Raw genomic sequence first — 18051 nt, forward strand, 5'->3', positions numbered from 1 at the left:
GCGGTACTTAAATTACCCACAATCCTATCTTCTTCCTTTCTGTCTGATCCAACATGGTGAGTGTACATTCATTTTGCTATGGTGGATCATCACCTTCTCTAAATCTTTAAACATCTCCGAAGTGCTGCTTTTTTAGTGTACATTTGATACATGTAACATTGTAATACAATGTTCACAATCAACCCAGGTTAGTATTTTGGTTAAGAATGAGAAGAATTTGATGAAAAGTCTATGAAGATGTCGGCCTTTCCTCTGACTGTGATGGAGCGCTTTCGTGCTACGTTGTATATGAACGTTAAGCACATGCAATTGGGGACATGCCTGTTGGAATTGTAAACCAAGACTTAAATGTGATGTTTTGTTAAATGTCCCAACTGTGCAAGCCCTATTGTCTGCATAGTTTTAAGACCGCATAGAAAAACGTATTTAGAACCACATCTATCTGGGCCTCAACCTCGAGTTGTAGTAGCCTGGTAGCTAGCAACCTAGCAGTGAGCTTTGCGTACTTGGATGTGGATGTTTTAACTTATGTTGACAATCCGATCGTTGGTGATGTTTGGTTGCCTGTGTGAAGTCGTATCAATGACCACGAAGAAAATGTAGCTGGTGTCACACAATGCACTTGCCTGGTTGGTCTAATTGTACCAAGTTAATGTTACTCAGCTAGCCTAATGGTACACTTAATTTGTTAGCTTGGTAACACTGTTCCACAGTAATGCCGGCAATGCGGCATCATGGTCTTTTCTGAACTGCTTATAAAACCCTTTGGGATATTTGGTGTGATGTTGATGGGGTCCATGTTCTTTTGATGTGTTGACAGCCGAAGGGAAAGAAGGCTAAGGGGAAGAAGGTGGCACCAGCCCCTTCAGTGGCCAAGAAGCATGAAGTCAAAAAAGTGGTGAACCCACTTTTTGAGAAGAGGCCCAAGAACTTTGGCATTGGTAAGTCAATCTGAATAACCATCTACACAAGGCCAGAGATGGTCTTATTACTATCATTCACACTTCCATAGATGGTTGTCAAACCACTCTCCAATACAAGTGCAGATGATGTAAACTATACTTTGCTTTCTTAACAATAATGCAGACAATCTCCACCAAGATCGCTGATGCACTTAACTTTCCTTTGACCAACTATTGTATGAACTTGTATTGTAAATGTCTGTGTAAAATAACTGATTTGTGGGTCATTCTAACCCAATTTTGTTAACCAGGTCAGGACATCCAGCCCAAGCGCGATCTCACTCGCTTTACGAAATGGCCCCGTTATGTGCGTCTCCAGCGCCAACGCTCCATCCTCTACAAGAGGCTGAAGGTTCCCCCTGCAATCAACCAGTTCACCCAGGCTCTTGACCGACAGACCGGTAAGATGTGGGTTTGGGATGGGTTCCTGAAGCAGAAAATCGCCTTTGGTGTGACTGTTTTGGGTGTAAGTGTTCACATTTAGTGTTTGTAACTGTGGAATTAATGGTCTTGTGATTCCATCTGCTGCATTGTATTGCTTCACTAAATCAGCTACACGTTTGACTCCGATTGCCTAGGACTTCAGTTACTTGAGATTTGTTGGTGTAGTGTGTGGAGGTTTAAAAATCATGTTTGGCACAGCAGACATGGTGTTTCCAGTGAAACACTAGGATACAGGAAAAAATTATGTAGCGTTGTTGTAATGAAGGCTACTTGTAGCATTCATCACCTGTTGTAACATTAGCATGCACAGTGTGCATTTGTAAATGTAGAGATAGGATTTGAGTTCACCTGAGAGAAATATTTCAAAAATATACTGATTTAATGCAAATTGAAGTGGTCTGCATCTGTACTGGGAAAATGGTTGTGTGCAATGATGTATTGAATTTCTTCACCTGAATCCTCTATGTGGATCAAAAACACGAGCTTTTTAACCCTGAGCAACAACCAGTCCCCCTCAAATTTGTGTAGGCTATTGCCTGTGATTGAATGTGAAATGCTTCACCAGAGATAATTCCTTAGTCATTCAGTGGCAGCTTTTGGGTTCAGGAGTGAGCGCCTTAGAACTGTTCCTTTGAATGTGGTGAATACAGCATCCTGCCGTATGAGAATCAGGAACAACTTAAGCTATGATGGTAATTTCAGAAATTTGGGTAAACGAACTTGAGACTGACATGTCTGCCTTTGTGGGTGTTATCTGAGATTATTAGAATTTGTTAAGTAACAGAAACCTGTTGTAACATACCCAGTACTGCTTTGGCTTGCGTGGTAAATGGTAAGTAGTAGATGGTGTTTGCCAATTGTCCTTGTTATGAAGATGTTGGATCCTTACTTGCTCACTGTTTTCAACAGCCACCCAGCTCTTCAAGCTGGCCCACAAGTACAGGCCTGAGACCAAGCAAGAGAAGAAGCAGAGGCTGCTCGCTCGTGCTGAACAGAAGGCCGCTGGCAAGGGCGATACCCCCACCAAGAGGCCTCCCGTCCTCCGCGCAGGTAAAGGCACACCTGGAGATGGGGCTGGTCCTAGCTCAAATGGATGTTGTAGTCTGGCAGTAGATGGTTGTGCAATGATGTAAAGAATTTCTTCACCTGAATCCACTTTGTGGAACAAAATGAGCTTTTTAACCCTGAGCAACAACCACTTAAAAGCTAAAGCACTTTTTAACCTGTTGCAGTCATTTGCTTTGATTTATGTGTTCTGTTGTAAGACACTTAAACTGCCACATGGAATAGAAAAAATGGGTACAACCTGTTCCTGATGTCTTCTGTTGTACCAGGTGTGAACACTGTCACCACACTGGTGGAGACCAAGAAGGCTCAACTGGTTATCATTGCCCATGACGTGGACCCCATTGAGGTAAGGACCGGTATGAATGCAAATTGAAGTGGCCTGCATGTGTGATGTGGAGATGGTTGTGTGCAATGATGCATTGAATTTCTTCACCTGAATCCTCTATGTGGATCAAAAACACGAGCTTTTTAACCCTGAGCAACAACCAGTCCCCCACAAATTTGTGTAAGCTATTGCCTGTGACATGTATGTGGTAACCATTATAAATATCTCACTGTAGTTTTCAGTTTGACCCTAATGCAACAAATATTCTCCTGGAATGGTGTATATGTGACTGTTTTATTGATGTTTCTTTTGCGATTTCTGTAGCTGGTGGTGTTCCTGCCTGCTCTGTGCCGCAAAATGGGTGTGCCATACTGCATCGTGAAGGGCAAGGCCAGAATAGGCAGACTGGTGCACAGGAAAACCTGCACCTGTGTTGCATTCACACAGACCAACCCGTGAGTACTTTTTGTGTAATGGGAGACAAATTTGGTGTAAATTAATACCATTCCTATATGGGACAGACCAATTTCAGTAGCTTATTGTCATTTCATATTGGCTTATATACTTGTGTGCGCTCGATACAAACTAGGATGAGGCTTTGTATGTTACCTCTGGGTGATGCTTGAAATTAAACCACTGACTTGGGTTTTGTTTGTTTGTTTCAGAGAGGATAAGGGAGCCCTTGGCAAGCTGGTGGAAGCCATCAAGACCAACTACAATGACCGATATGAAGAGGTGAGTTCTCACAGCACTGGAGTATTGATTTTATTTTTAACTAGCAATGACTCGTAGTTATGGTTGTGCAGTGATGTAAAGAATTTCTTCACCTGAATCCACTGTGTGGAACAAATTGAGCTTTTTAACCCTGAGCAACAACCATTTTAATCTTTATGGAACATTAAATGGGTTAGTTCATCATACTGAATTTGACCTGTATGGCACACTTTCGTAAAAATTGGGGTTAATTAAAATCTGTATATGCGCTTGCTCCACAGATCCGTCGTCACTGGGGAGGCAACATCTTGGGTCCCAAGTCCACCGCACGCTTTGCTAAGATCGAGAAGGCTAAAGCCAAGGAACTGGCTACCAAGCTGGGCTGAGTTCTCAGCAAACCCCCTTGTGTTTAATAGAAAAATAAAAAATCCTGAAAGAAATTCTGAGACTTGGGCATCATCGGTTGACCAATAAAGCGTTCTGGCTAAATTGATGCATGTGACATTTGCAGGAAAATGTCCACAGGGTGTTTAACACAGGTTTGGAAAACTATAGACTCCTGTGTTAAAGCTAATGCTTCCAGCAGTTAAAACCTGCCAGCAGTTGGCGTTTTGAGTGTCTGCGCTCAGACAAAATGAACTAATTCTGAAGTTTAAATTGTAAAATGGAATGCAACTATGAGGAAGGGTTGAACACTATGGCACATTAGGCATTTCATGATCTCACCCCATGATCTCCATTCCCTTCCTGTCATTTCACTTCTGATAAGTATTTTTGGGGCTTTTATGCTTTCAGTCAAAAGTAAAATGCATGCTTGTTTCTAAGTTCAGTCTTAATAAATGACGAGACTGAAACCACAAACCATCCTCAGAAAAGATGCAGAAGATGAAAAAATATTTGCTGCACTGAGTTAGCATATGGCTACACCAATATAATTTATCTATGCTAGAAAGACTAGCAGAAGGTTGGTAAGGTTTTTCAAGAAAAGTTGACAGCAGTACATAATGAACCTATATATAACCCCAGTGAAATGCTCTTGAAGGCTGCATTGTTGTCCATAAGGGGTGATATCAAATCACTAGCATATTTTATAATTCTATATAAATTACATTTAAAATGTATGCCTCTTTACTCATCAGTGGGTGTTGTAAAGGAGCATATCAAACAAAAATCTGATGACCATACAGAGAATGATTGACATTGATGGCCCCTACCAGGCCTCATTCCAACAAATCTGGCCCACTGCTTGAGTTTGACATTCCTATTAACAGGTGTTGTACAAGATATTTGCCACTGATATGAAGCTTCTGTTATTTCCATCAGCCACCAGATGGACCACCTCCGTTTACATTTACAGAACCTCAGGTTTAAAGAAAAACAGGAAAGAAGAAAAAAGCATTTTACAATAACTACATTTATTCAGCATACTTTATTGCCTAAATCACAATTCATTGCAGTGCCTGGATAAGGCAAAGCTGCACCTCAGTGCCCTAAGGTGAGACCAATACCTTCACCCCCACCTACAACCATTGTCCATTTTGTCCTTAAAATGCATAATTAACTTAGTCTTTAATGAAGAGATATATCCACTTCAAACAATATTTACATAAGTTTTACATCATACATTAGCAGGCGACCACACAAACCTGTGCTGCATTTACAAGGCAACACGCTTGATGAATTTAAGATACCACATGTAGGATGTTGCTCCACATAAACTGTACCTGTAAGAGAACATGCATAATTGGTTACAATAGTGTTTCAAACTATGAATAAGCAGTAGCGCAGTTATGGAACATACCCTAATTAACCAACTCACCATGTGACGACATACTGCATATGTTCATTTCTTAAAGTGACCCGGGTTTGCCCGCCAATTGGACCTCCTGGTATTGTACTGGCTATTAATAAACAGTAGGGGAAATGAATAATCTCAGACATTGGCCATATCTCAACACGCTTCCTCCTTTGGCCATATAATAAAAGACCAAGCCGAACTTTGTCATTACATGTATGCTCTATGCTTTAAATGCTAATTTTAACAAGTCAGAATCACTAAGTATCATCTTAAGATCTCTTGCCTAGGTCAGCGTCAATGAAGATAGGTTCGGCTCCTGTGACCATCGCCATGGCATCCAGGTCCCGGAAGTACCAGCGGTTTGTCTCCACGTTGTTATGGGGAATAAATGGTTTGCGCTGTTCGGTCAGTCGTACCACTCCAACAACATCCACTTCCTCCTCCACCTGACATAGAGCAACAATTACAAAAGTATAGCAGCAGGAGGGGCAGACTATCAGTCCAACACAAGATCTACAAGATGTAAATTATGTGATTCACGAAAACATTCCAGACTTTATGGTGCAACATATTTGTCAAATTAGTGGACCTATACATGCAGACAAATATATATTGAGCTGAACCAGAGAAACATTGTGTGAAGCATTTTGGGGAATCTTGATTATTATCATGACCCGAGACTTGAGAAAAATACTTAGTAAACAAAATGATACTAATTTCAATGACAGAAAACAAAATCTGTTTAACAGAAGTTAATAGAAATAATACAACAGAATCTATGAATCAGAATCAGAATCTACACACACTAAGAACAAATGTGTACACACACAATAAATTACTGCCATTTCAACATTGTCAATGTTACCTGTCCTTTCATTCTGGTCTCCGGTCTGATCTTCTGTTTGGGTACATATCCCCGGTTGACCAGAATTTTGACCCTGACAGGTTTAACAAAGCAGAAATATCACAGTAATTACCAATGGTACACCTAATAACACAGTGATATTCATTTGTTTGCACAACAACAGGCCCGGTCAATATGTTTATCCTGCTTGGAAATGTGTAAAGGGAATAACAAAACCAAAGTAGTTGGATAACATGACAATGCTAATATTAATGTCAAGTGTTAGAAGATGACATCCATACCCCAGGTCTGTGCAGTAGAATGGAGTGATGATGTTGGCACCAGTCTCCCCGCTAGATGAGAGCTGGCCTGCCTCTCGTGCTTCCTTTTCTGGGTCAACAGGAGACCGGGGTAGGATGTAGAGCTCCTGGGAATGGTCAAATTTCCCTCGCACTTTCACACGTCTGTACTCTAGGGTTTTTAACTCCATGGGACTACATGAATGGTATAACCACAAACATATTGATATCAGCCTTGGGGCAAATAGTAGACTACAGGTTATGGATTTGAATAGGAATAAAATACTTGAATTGCGACACTCACTCAGTGGGCAGAGGGATTGGCTCAGCTGTGGTTAAACTCCTTAGCTCCTCGATGAGTTGCAGTTTCCACTGTCTGCGCCTCACCTGCATACCCATAGTTCACGTTACATCACACCGGTCTGACTTATGATTTGATAGTAGCATAGACCATATAGTTTTTCATGAAATCTCTTTAAATCTCAGGCAGATAACTGCCATGGCAGCCCACACCCAACTAAACTAAAAAATTGCCTCAAGGTGTTCATCCATACCTTTAATTAATATGCCTACCCCGCACCAAGATACAAACACGATGCACCAATAGAACAGTAGTTGAAATACTGATTATACCTGCCATGAGCCAAGGCCAAAAGTGGTGATGGGTATCAGAAGTAAGAACCACTTCAAGAAAGAATCCTCTCCCTTCTCTGCTTGAGTAGCAGTGGAGCTGGATTGACGGGTCACATTCAAAACCTTCCCCCTAAATACTGGAAATGAGAACATTTGTGAGTAGTACTAATAGTGTTAATAATAGTACCCAGCGATGCAAACTTGGGCTATTAGACGTATCTTTACAAACACACTACCTGGTGTACAAACACCTACCAATTCCACGAGTCGGCCATGTTTGTCGAGATGAAAACAATGTTCTCTTTGGAACAAGGATGAAATTCTGCAACAACATAACTCTTAAGTATCATCATCATCATCATCATCTCACTCACCTCAGAAAAACAAGTAATCACCAGGTTCACATTTCCCATAGAATTATACGTTCCCACAGAATAACTACAAAGTAACGTTGAGGAAAGTAGCACAGTTGTAAGGATAGTTCAGATAGGTCATACTATCATGCAAACTAAACTCAACACAAATCTGTAAGTTACTTACATTAGTTTGAATTATCCTCAGTGTGTAATTGGAAAATGCGAGTACGATCTTCAGGTTATTCATGGCTAGCTGCAGAATTTCAAACTATTAAAAAGGGTTCAGTGCTGGTAGCAGGACATGTTTCACATAACAGGTTGACTACATAACCCAATCACATAACCAACATATGCGGAGGGGGAATATATAAAATGTAACCATATCCGGTGTCATTTTCACTTTTGATCACATTGCGCATGCTCGCTAACCTTACACGTGCATGTGCAGTTGTGTTTTTACTATAGCTGTGATTTCGTGTACAATTATAAGTAATTGTACTAAAAAAGATACGTCGACAGTCCTTTTTACATCTCGGGTAAGTCTTCTCTCGTTTAATACTGTTTTTATAAGGAGCCAGGACAGGAGTGAAGTCAGTTGACATTAACACAGTTTGTTCTAGCAGCTATGGTTATCGCATTGTAGATGTTGATCCTTGAAACACAATCTATACAACGTAACGTAGAGATAAACGTTAATTGTCCTGTAACAATTTTGTCCTGTATCAATTGTATAGATGTCCTATAAGTGGCAGAATTGATGATGGTTATTTTCAAGCGTGCTTTAGCCTGCCAAATGTACGATATCTGACATAAATATTGCTCCCATTTTCTTTTGCGTTGTTATTTAAGGTTTTGCCCCAAGATGACCAGCCTGGCTGCAAAGTATGATTATTTGGAGAAATTTGCCAGTAAAGTGATATCATCTCAACAGCCTGAACCCAGAAAACGAGCTTATGGTTAGTGTTAGTCTGGCGTTATAGCAAATGTTGCTATAACCATGTTGTTAAGAATAGATAATCACTCTTGGTTGTATTGGCTATTGCTTTAAAGTTTTTCCCCTCCATCTTGTTAGTTCCATACAAAGGGACCAGTAGTGAAGATGGCCCCTCTAAAAAGAAGAAGAACATACAGAAACAGACTCAAGGGAGCCAAAAGAACAAACAGCCTGTCATCAAGACCAGGCAGACCCCAGACACCAGCATAGTCCAGAAAAGGATCAACACTGTTGACCAAGAGGCTCCAAAGCTCAAAGTTCAGAAATGCACAACGAACCCTAACAAGACATCAGAGGGTAAATAAATCCACTTACTTAAAGGTGCTCTAAGCAATGCCATTTGTTAAAACATTTTATGTAACATACTTGCAAACATCACCTAACCAACCGCTAGCTGTCTGTGTCCTAAATACACTGTAAAAAAACGCAATCTCTGTGGACAGCCCAGGCTCCAAAAACGGCAACAAAAACAACCTGGTCAAACCGAGCCCATAAAAACATAACAAACTGTTCCAGCAAATCACAGAAGAGATGCGCGTTTAGGAAAGTTTCAATTGCACGGGAGCAGCACAGGAGGGAGGGGGAGGAAGTAGCAAGCTAGCTCTCTGTTTTGTTTGGAAGTCAACAGAAGTGACGTTACCCAGCATCGCTTAGGGCACCTTTAACATTGGATCTTTGTGAGAATGTGTTTTTTTTGGCTGGGGACAATGCATGCACAAAGTCTAGACATCTTTGTACACCCATGAAGCTTAATGTTAACTCTGCATAGATTGCGATAAGTATTTCTTTATTTTAATTTTTTTATTCACAGAAGGTAAAACTCAAGGGTCAGAGTTCTCTGCACGAGACATATTACGTCAGAGACTCCACCAGAAGATTGAGGAGTCTCGTGGACTGGTCAGCATAAAACTAACTTTTGGTCACCAATTCATGCATTTCTCTTCATGCATTGTTGCAATCAAAATCACCATTTTCTCTCCTCTGCAGGGCCCCATTGTAGATCCCTCCTCAGAGGAGGTGAAGAAGAGACGGGAGAGGCGGAAACAGGAGAGGGAGCGAAAGAAGAGGAAAAAGAAAGAGTTCCGCGCAAAAAAGCTGGCAGAGAAAATCGCCGCTGAGGCTGAACAGGACGACACGCCAGAGGCCCAACCCACCCCGACAGACAAGGCAGCTCAGAGGGACACAACCTCGGTGGTGTTCAGCAAGGTGGAGGTGGGTGAGGAGTATGTGGACAAGGTCACTCAGAAGAAAGAGAAGCGGAAGCAGATAAAAGGTGGCCTCACGCCTCTGACGGGGAAAAACTACAAGCAGCTGCTGACCCGCGTGCAGGCCAGGAAGGCCAAGCTGGAGGATCTGAGGGAGAAGGACCCAGCCAAGGCCGAGAAGGAGGAGGAGAAGATGAAGTGGACCAACATGCTGTACAAGGCAGAGGGTCTGAAGATCAAGGACAATGAAGACATGCTGAGGGCCTCACTGAAGAAGAAGGAGCAGAGGAAGGCTCAGGTCAAGAGGAAGTGGACAGAGAGGAGCCAGCAACTGCTGGAGAAGATGCAGAACCGACAGGACAAGAGGCGCAGGAACCTCCAGAAACGCAAGCAGGGGAAGGTCGAGAAGCGCAAACAGAAAGCCAGGAAGAAGGGTCGTGTGCTACCAGAGGATCTGAAGAAGGCTAGACTGGACTAGACTGGACTAGAGGGATAGTTTGGGGAGAATACAGCGTTCTGGTCAGAAGAGAATGAAACTCATATACTGGTGAAAACGGAGATTGTCTAGTTGAGTGGGTGTCCCACTAGTTGAGAAAATTACTGGTATGAAGACTATTTCAGCCCACTTAACCAGTAATTTGGCGTACTTTGTTTTCCAACCAACAAAGCAAAAAGAGACTGTTGTAATATTGTTTTATAAAGCATTTATTCCATGCAAATGTTCTCTTTGTGTTTTGTATAGTTAGCATTTTTAGATTATTCAATGCTGTGTAATTCTGGCGTAAGAAATTATTGTATACCTTGTCTGAGAACAATTCATGGTAAAGCATAATCTCCCAAATGGTGATTTTTATCAATAAAGAAAAGGTCCATGCTCTGGCATCACATCAGACATCTGAGGCCAGGAAGCAATGGAGGTGTGAGCAACACCCACCAATTGTAGTATGGGCCTGGGGATAGGCTATTGAGAACCATCCCTAGCAAGGAGAGAGGTAAACTATTATGCAGAACAACCAATTATGTAGAACAACCAAACAGTATGGGTGCATTCAGAGCACCTGGGAATGACAAGAACCGCCCCCATGGCTACTTTGTTTTCCGACAGTGTTCAAGTGCTTTGCCATCGAATGTGTGACAAACACGGATGTCAAAACAAAGGTTAAAACATACACTCACTAATCCTAAACAAACAACTGTATTTGCTTAAAATATAGTGTAAGATGCTCGTGAAAGAAAGATATGCAGCTTTTCAAGTGATAAAAAGGGCAAATTCCCAAGTTCACATTAAAACTGTTGGACATGAAAGGCCACATGGACTACAAACTACAACGTGACGACAAAAGTTATGACGGGCCCCTAACAGGGCAACTCTGTTAGCAAAATCTAGCCCCAGTTTCCGACCTCTGACTCACACATTAAGTGACGTGAATGACGCGGAATGATGTTTTCACTCGGAGAAAGGTTTTTCCGAAGCCCATGAACGCTAGGTTTGTCTAGAAGTTCACTAGCTGTACCACTTTATACAGTCTATGAGCTGTACCCTACTGCTAGCTCCGCCTACACCGGAAGTACGAATATCCGAGATCAACGTTCGGAGGGAGTGTGACTCAATCAGTCAGCTGATAAAGTTCATGCACAAAGACAACAGAACAGACGACACAGAAAAGCTAGACCTAACATTATTGTATGTGTGTAAATGTGTATTCGCACCCAAGCCCAACGTGCTGTGATGCATGCACTGAATAACTCAAGTTAAATAATCGGTAACGGGGCAAAGAAAGAAACGGGGGCGTGCTAACTGCGAGCATTTATTCGAAAGTGATACTGCCGATCAGAAGTAGCCTATAAAGCGAAGTGGAAATTATACAGTGCAGTTTCATACCACTTCTTTAAAGGCATAAGCTGCAAAATAATCCTCCGTTGAAACTGTTATGTTAAGAAGCACCTCGGGAGATCTGATTAACTATTGCAACATAATTTTGTCATTCTCGTGTTCGGTGAATAAAAAGGTAACAATAAAGTTTAAATTATATGTTATAAGATAGCAACAGATCAAAATACTAAATATCTGTGTTTGTTATTAGGCATTAATGTCTCGCAGACTGCACGCACGCAGACTTGATGGAATCGACAAAAATATATGGTAAGGAATGACCGACCTACTGTCCATAATGCCAATGTGTCTAATCTGCATGGCCACTTGGTGTCACATGTTGCAACTGATCGTGTGTTCACAGATTTATTCTAGGCTAGTTGCTTGCAAATGCTTGCAAGTTTGTCATGTTACCTGCACATTGTTAAGGAATTGTTTAGACATTGATTGTTGCCCTGACCATATGCTACGGCATAGGCTACAGCTTCTCAAAATATTAGAATAAAGAGCCTTGAATCTCTGGTTCAGTAACACAGCCACAATCACGGGAAAGACTGCTGACTTGATAGTTGTCCAGAAGACTCATGACTCATATGTAAAAAGAGAAGTTTGGACCACTGAGCAATGTCCTGTTCTGTCTCTCCTTGTCCACTTGGCTTTGCTTGACAATTCTCTCAAGGCTGCGATCATCCTTGTTACTCGATATTCTAATGTTTTGAGACCCACAGTCTGTATACTTTGCATTTGTCTGTTCTATGGCAGGGTTGAGTTCACTCAGCTTGCGGCTGATTATAAAGCCGTGAACCTGGGCCAAGGATTTCCAGATTTCTCCCCTCCTACTTTCATTCAGGAGGCTTTCTGTAAAGCCGTGAGCGGGAGCTGTCCCATGCATCAGTACACGCGAGCCTTTGTAAGACAATCATCCTTATATCCCTTATACCCTTTCATTGTCAGTCAGTCAGTCATTGCAGTTATGAACAAAACTGGATTGAGATATGTAATTATTTGTATAACAACCAAGAGCATTCAGTATGGTTGATTTGATACGCATAATTGAGCTAGTATCTCTTGCCTGTCAGGGCCATCCACCATTGGTGAAAAACCTTGCCAAATTCTTTGGAAGAGTTATGGACAGACCAGTGGACCCTCTTGAAGATATTTTGGTGACAGTGGGAGCCTATCAGGCTCTCTTTTGCACTTTTCAGGCTTTGGTTGATGAAGGGGATGAGGTAGGCCTGGTTGCACAGAGCTAAAAAAAAGCCTTGACTTGTTATAATGAAATTATGATGCTGAAATCTTAATTTCAAATGCACCATAATATTGTACCTGGTGCATATTCTGCCTGTCACTGTGATTAAGTGCATCTGTCTGCCTTCTCTTAGGTTATTATCATTGAGCCATTTTTTGACTGCTATCAGCCAATGGTGAAAATGGCAGGAGGGAAAGCCGAGTATGTGCCTCTGAGACCTGTAAGTCCTGTTGTTCTGGTAAAACTGCTTGAGTGAATGGTACCATTAATGTGATCCATTGACGGATTTTAGGATTTGGAAATGACAGTGAGTCCGGGGTCTGTGGAAACAGTTCTTTTGTGTAATTAATCCCTGTGACTGAGCGTGTGTGTGTGTGTGTGTGTGTGTGTGTGTGTTTTTGTTTTAGAGAGCAGATAGCGGCCAGGCACTGTCCAGTGCTGATTGGGTCTTATCCCCAGAGGAGCTTGCTAGTAAATTCAACCCCCGCACCAAAGCCATCATGATCAATACACCTAACAATCCACTAGGAAAGGTTTGAAGCTTTCAGTAAACCCTACTGTTGAGTTGTATTTTAAACAGTTTATTTCCATTGCATGCATTGCACATTCCATGGCATTGCATTGAACAACCCTTTCTGTCGGTCACTTCTCTCTCCCTCTCAGGTGTATAAGAGAGAAGAGCTGCAGGTTATTGCAGACCTCTGTGTGAAGCATGATGTGATCTGCATCAGTGATGAGGTTTATGAATGGCTAACCTATGATGGAAACAAGCATGTAAAGATAGGTAAGATAATTCACTAATCACTCAAAACTGTTTGATTGATTGATAATCAGAAGGGAAAATGAACAATGTGTGTTGCTTCTCCATCTCAAAGCCAGAGGACACTTATGACCTATGCTGTTTGTGTATTTTAGCCAGTCTTCCTGGAATGTGGGAACGAACTGTCACCATAGGCAGTGGAGGAAAGACCTTCAGTGCCACTGGATGGAAGGTAAACTAAACCATATATATAATACAGTTCTGCAGGACTATACAGTATATATATATATATATATATATATATATATATATATATATTGTATATTTACTTTGATTCAAATTTACATATTAAAAAAATGTCTTATAATTTAATGTCACCAATTTTAGTGTTGCCCGTTACAGCTCATTGGCCTGGTAATATAGTCAGTTTTTTTTTATTGGTTTATATTTTTCTCCTCCTTCAGGTGGGTTGGGCTATGGGATCAGGGCAAATCATAAAACATCTGAAGACTGTCCATCAAAATTCTGTTTATCACTGTGCAACAGCTGCACAGGTAAGGGCATTTTGCTCCTCTCAAACTAGTTCAATCTCAGCTCAGCTTGTATGCAACTATCCCAGACGTGCAGTACAATTGACACGTGTCCTACCCTACAAGTGTTTGCTACTCCACAGTAAAAATGTGTTTCTCTGTAGGAGGCAGTGTCAGTGGGCTTTGAGAGGGAGTATGACTGTTTTGGCAAAGAGGAGAGTTACTTTCTCCAGCTTCCCGCTTTGCTCCACCATAAGCGCCTGAGGCTAGCAAGGTGTTTGCAGAGCGTGGGACTGCAACCGATTCTGCCCCAGGGAGGATACTTCATGATCACAGACGTCTCCACTCTCAGTGAGTCTTCATATTCTATGTTGGAAACTGCTTGCACAAACCAGAGGAGGGGTTAAAAATAAACACAAATTAATTTACATACCATTAATACATGATTTGTTATTGTCTACTGCTTTATCAGTATTCTCTTTAAGCAGATACCTTTGCATAATTTGATAAGTAGAATAAATTGATGGGTATATATGGATAACATCTCTTACAATCTGCATGTTATTCACAGAGGTTGACCTGAATGACCCCAGCACAGAGGGGGAGCTTTATGACTACCGATTTGTAAAGTGGCTTATTAAAGAGAAGGTAAACATTTTTATATTAACTTTGGAAGCATGCTTAATATTTAACATCTCTTGGAATTGAGTTGACTCATACTCTGGTGATGATTAAGGAGCAGAACATTGCTCTTGTGAATGAATGTTTGCTTAGAGGATTTTGTAGCCTCGTTGACACCATACTGCATATCTCATTTGAGTGGGTCTGGAAAGCCTTAATTGACTTACGACTTCCAGGGACGTAACTAGGGTTAAACTCTTACCAAATAGTTTTTAGAAGTGCAGCAATCAAATCTATCTATCTATCTATTGTAAACGAAGGTTTTAAATGCAGTTCAAAGAAAATGTACATCCATATACAAGGATACAAGGAAGTTTATTGTCACATGCATATAGTTACTGGAAGTAAGAAATGCAGTGAAATTATGTCTGGTGTCAGCCTATTTGTGCAAAGTGGGGTATAGTATATATAAATACTAAAAGTGCAGTAGAAGAGGGGTTTAGTAGTGGCAAGGGCTGCATAAGAAAGGTGGGGGAGGATTGGAATTGGGGCTAGGCAATCAAGGACATGGGTAGATGGAGGAGAAATCAAAATAATAAATAAAAAGTTCTATGGAGATGTGCAAAAGTTGGAGAAAGTCAGATATGTGTGTGTGTGTGTGTGTGTTTTGACGTGTGATGAAATAAGAAAATAAATAAAAGGTCTGTAGCATAGGGTGAGGGATGTAAAAGTGCTAAAAGTCTTGTAGGTGTGTGTGTGTGTGTGTGTGTGGTGGGTGGGGGGGGTCATGCGTGCTGAGGCGTGAATGTGTGCAAAGTCAGTATAGTGTGAGTTCAGAGTTTGGATGGCCTGGGGATAAAAACTTCTCCTGAGTCTCTCAGTTCTGGCTTTGTGACTACATAGGCGTCTTCTTGATTTCAGCGGTAGGAATAATCCATTGTTAGGATGAGAAGAGTCCTTCAGAATCTTTTGGACTCTTCTGGAATAGATATCTTGTAGAGCAGGGAGTTGAGTTCTTATAGTACGTTCAGCTGAGCGCACTACTCTCTGCAGAGTACTACAATCTCTAACTGTGGAGTTCCCATACCAGGTGATGATGCTACCAGTTAGAACACTCTCAACCGCTGAAGTGTAGAAGGCCTTTATGATGGATGTAGAAACTTTGAATTTCCTTGGCTGACGAAGGAAGTAGAGTCGTTGTCTGGACTTCTTCAGAACATATTGAGTGTTAACAGTCCATGTTAGGTCTTCAGTAATGTGGACACCAAGGTATTTAAAACTTGTGACTATTTCTACAGGTTGCCCGCTGATCATTAGTGGGGTGTAACTGTAGTTCTGCTGCTGCCTTCTGTAATCCACTACCATTTCCTTGGTTTTATTGATATTCAGTGTCAAGCTGTTAGATTGACACCACTGTGCCACCTCATCAACCTGATCCAAATGCATATGCATATGCATCCTCATCAACCTGATCCATATCTGTTTAATCCTGTCGCCATCAGCTGGTTGTGTTGAATGCACTGCTCTGTCTGTCATATAAAGCCCTTACCGATTCATGCCGATGCTGTTAGTGATTGTGTTTGGTGCCTGGGTTTTTTGGAACATTGGAAATGGGCATCAATGGTGTCCTTGCCAGACTAACCTGCAAAGCGAATTCAGATTCACTAACAGGTTCGTCTGGGTTTTCATAGGCTAAGGATTTTGAGAAGGTGCTCACTGCAGAACAGGATTTTGTGCTTTTGAGGTGACTTGTTCATTTTAGTTTACTTGTTCACGGGTTTCGGATTACTGTGGACATTTCCTTTTTCAAGTTTATTGTATTTTTCTTTATGTATTATGTGCCTTAATTAAATCCCTCTCAAATTGCCTTGATTTCAAACTTTAAACATCTTTCACCAGGGTTTAGCTACAATTCCTGTCTCGGCCTTCTACAGTCCTGAACATCAGCAAGATTTCCAGAACTACATCAGGTTTTGCTTTGTCAAGGTAACATGCTAATGCATTGTGAACTCTTTAAAGAGACTGCTTTACAGTTGAGCTGTAGATAAGACGTCATGTTATCCCTGTCCATCATGGTGTTTCTTTCCTGATACGTTTCCTGTAGGAGGATTCAACATTGAAGTCAGCTGAGGATATTCTTCTGCAGTGGAGCAAAAGGAAATGATTCTCAACCACGGAACTTTGAGAGAAAAATGCAGCCAATTAGAAGTTGTGGTGTAGCCAAATATTTTACTCGGTTTATTTTGTTTTTGCGCCAGTCTTATCTTGATGTCTTTGTTATCTTTGTGTTTTTTCCCTCCTCAGACTGCTTTGGCCAGATTGCCTTATGATAGTTCAAGGCAGGTCATATCTAAACACAGCCCACCACAGAGTTCTCTCTGTGGAGCTTTAACCTCACAGCAGGCATCCTCCTGACTGAAGAAATATGTTGTATTCAGATTTCCCTGCTATCCTGGTAACTGTGAAATCCTATAGTTTGTTAGTGTGCAAACACTTTAGTTTTGATTTTGTGCATTTCCATTTGACTGCAATGTTACAAAAATATGGTGGTTGATTTGGTGTATCAGAGTATCTCCTTAATCAGTTGAATGCACACTCCCCTGAATTGCAGGGGGTTTTAAATGAAAATTCATACATGTATGATTTGTATGTACAGAAAGATATAAAAATCTACTTGTTACATTCAGCTCTTTCTTTTGCAACTCGCTACCTATGAGAAGAAACCAAAAGCCAATATGTTTTGTATGGTGGTATGACTGACACGACATAGGCCTACTCAAATGTAAATTTAGGCTACAGGCATAATCGGGAAATAGAAAGAAATTAATCGATCTGATTTAAGTTTCAGATCGGCTGAAGTGCCCTTGAGCAAGGCACCTAACCCCTCACTGCTCCCCGAGCGTCGCTGTGGTTGCAGGCAGCTCACTGCGCCGGGATTAGTGTGTGCTTCACCTCACTGTGTGCTGTGTTTCACTAATTCACGGACTGGGTTAAATGCAGAGACCAAATTTCCCTCACGGGATCAAAAGAGTATATATACTATACTATACTATACTATACTATACTAGGGACATTATATTTCCTCCGGTAGTTTTTCCAAAGAAGCCTGGCAGCAAATTGCATTTGCGGCCGCTAGGGTGCGTCTAGATTTCTAGGCTATTAATGATGCGTATGTCAAAATAAAAGTCTATCTAAAAGACAATGGAGTCGAATGAGCCTGACAACAAATACAGTTGCAGCTGGCAATGGATGGAAATAATGTTCACGCATAATACCGTTCTAGTGTTATAAACCATATATCGAGGATGCGGAGTTTGCAATGTATTTTGTTTGCCCCAGCAGCTGTGTGAGGATATTCATGCTGTATGAGGATAAT

At 41.3% G+C, this 18051-nt stretch overlaps 4 protein-coding genes and 5 non-coding genes across 9 annotated transcripts; 8 read left to right on the forward strand and 1 right to left on the reverse strand.

Moving 5' to 3' along the window:
* Positions 1-31: 31 nt before the first annotated feature.
* Positions 32-3953, forward strand: rpl7a (ribosomal protein L7a). Its single transcript, XM_048258288.1, has 8 exons — positions 32-56; positions 821-941; positions 1214-1363; positions 2316-2456; positions 2741-2820; positions 3124-3254; positions 3465-3534; positions 3795-3953. Exons 1-8 carry the CDS (start codon positions 54-56, stop codon positions 3897-3899), a joined length of 801 nt encoding a protein of 266 aa, XP_048114245.1. The 5' UTR covers positions 32-53; the 3' UTR covers positions 3900-3953.
* Positions 1042-1113, forward strand: LOC125305296. Its single transcript, XR_007195389.1, has one exon. It is a non-coding gene; the product is annotated as a small nucleolar RNA SNORD24 (small nucleolar RNA).
* Positions 1832-1908, forward strand: LOC125305282. The gene has a single exon (XR_007195375.1). It is a non-coding gene; the product is annotated as a small nucleolar RNA SNORD36 (small nucleolar RNA).
* LOC125305284 lies at positions 2526-2599 on the forward strand. Its single transcript, XR_007195377.1, has one exon. It is a non-coding gene; the product is annotated as a small nucleolar RNA SNORD36 (small nucleolar RNA).
* On the forward strand, positions 2881-2957 carry LOC125305283. The gene has a single exon (XR_007195376.1). It is a non-coding gene; the product is annotated as a small nucleolar RNA SNORD36 (small nucleolar RNA).
* Positions 3600-3673, forward strand: LOC125305285. The gene has a single exon (XR_007195378.1). It is a non-coding gene; the product is annotated as a small nucleolar RNA SNORD36 (small nucleolar RNA).
* A 956-nt stretch (positions 3954-4909) lies between the features above and the next one.
* Positions 4910-7781, reverse strand: LOC125304215 (surfeit locus protein 1). The gene is made up of 9 exons (XM_048258292.1): positions 7628-7781; positions 7343-7409; positions 7088-7224; positions 6759-6841; positions 6458-6649; positions 6177-6249; positions 5595-5757; positions 5333-5414; positions 4910-5237 (listed from the first exon to the last, which is right to left on the reverse strand). Exons 1-9 carry the CDS (start codon positions 7688-7690, stop codon positions 5171-5173), a joined length of 927 nt encoding a protein of 308 aa, XP_048114249.1. The 5' UTR covers positions 7691-7781; the 3' UTR covers positions 4910-5170.
* Positions 7782-7852: 71 nt separating this feature from the next.
* surf6 (surfeit 6) lies at positions 7853-10361 on the forward strand. Its single transcript, XM_048258291.1, has 5 exons — positions 7853-7979; positions 8293-8399; positions 8516-8734; positions 9249-9334; positions 9425-10361. Exons 2-5 carry the CDS (start codon positions 8306-8308, stop codon positions 10118-10120), a joined length of 1095 nt encoding a protein of 364 aa, XP_048114248.1. The 5' UTR covers positions 7853-7979; positions 8293-8305; the 3' UTR covers positions 10121-10361.
* An 888-nt stretch (positions 10362-11249) lies between these two features.
* kyat1 (kynurenine aminotransferase 1) lies at positions 11250-17355 on the forward strand. Its single transcript, XM_048258293.1, has 13 exons — positions 11250-11651; positions 11727-11785; positions 12278-12425; positions 12595-12744; positions 12898-12984; positions 13172-13297; positions 13428-13548; positions 13680-13756; positions 13989-14078; positions 14219-14405; positions 14626-14702; positions 16575-16661; positions 16780-17355. The coding sequence occupies exons 1-13, from the start codon at positions 11574-11576 to the stop codon at positions 16837-16839; spliced, it is 1347 nt and encodes a 448-aa protein (XP_048114250.1). The 5' UTR covers positions 11250-11573; the 3' UTR covers positions 16840-17355.
* Positions 17356-18051: the final 696 nt, after the last annotated feature.

The sequence above is a fragment of the Alosa alosa genome, chromosome 12 (genome assembly GCF_017589495.1).
Source record: "Alosa alosa isolate M-15738 ecotype Scorff River chromosome 12, AALO_Geno_1.1, whole genome shotgun sequence".
Lineage (NCBI taxonomy): Eukaryota > Metazoa > Chordata > Actinopteri > Clupeiformes > Clupeidae > Alosa > Alosa alosa.

Coding starts and splice junctions, on each gene's coding strand:
- kyat1 (XM_048258293.1), top strand. CDS start 11,574: ATGTTAAGAAGCACCTCGGGAGATCTGATTAACTATTGCAACATAATT. Junction 13,757..13,988: donor TCAGTGCCACTGGATGGAAG/GTAAACTAAACC, acceptor CTCCTCCTTCAG/GTGGGTTGGGCTATGGGATC. Junction 14,079..14,218: donor ACTGTGCAACAGCTGCACAG/GTAAGGGCATTT, acceptor GTTTCTCTGTAG/GAGGCAGTGTCAGTGGGCTT.
- surf6 (XM_048258291.1), top strand. CDS start 8,306: ATGACCAGCCTGGCTGCAAAGTATGATTATTTGGAGAAATTTGCCAGT. Junction 8,735..9,248: donor CCCTAACAAGACATCAGAGG/GTAAATAAATCC, acceptor TTTTATTCACAG/AAGGTAAAACTCAAGGGTCA. Junction 9,335..9,424: donor TTGAGGAGTCTCGTGGACTG/GTCAGCATAAAA, acceptor TCTCCTCTGCAG/GGCCCCATTGTAGATCCCTC.
- rpl7a (XM_048258288.1), top strand. Junction 942..1,213: donor GCCCAAGAACTTTGGCATTG/GTAAGTCAATCT, acceptor TTTGTTAACCAG/GTCAGGACATCCAGCCCAAG. Junction 3,535..3,794: donor ACAATGACCGATATGAAGAG/GTGAGTTCTCAC, acceptor CTTGCTCCACAG/ATCCGTCGTCACTGGGGAGG.
- LOC125304215 (XM_048258292.1), bottom strand. CDS start 7,690: ATGAATAACCTGAAGATCGTACTCGCATTTTCCAATTACACACTGAGG. Junction 6,650..6,758: donor CCAATCCCTCTGCCCACTGA/GTGAGTGTCGCA, acceptor CCATTCATGTAG/TCCCATGGAGTTAAAAACCC. Junction 5,415..5,594: donor CTTCATTGACGCTGACCTAG/GCAAGAGATCTT, acceptor GTTTATTAATAG/CCAGTACAATACCAGGAGGT.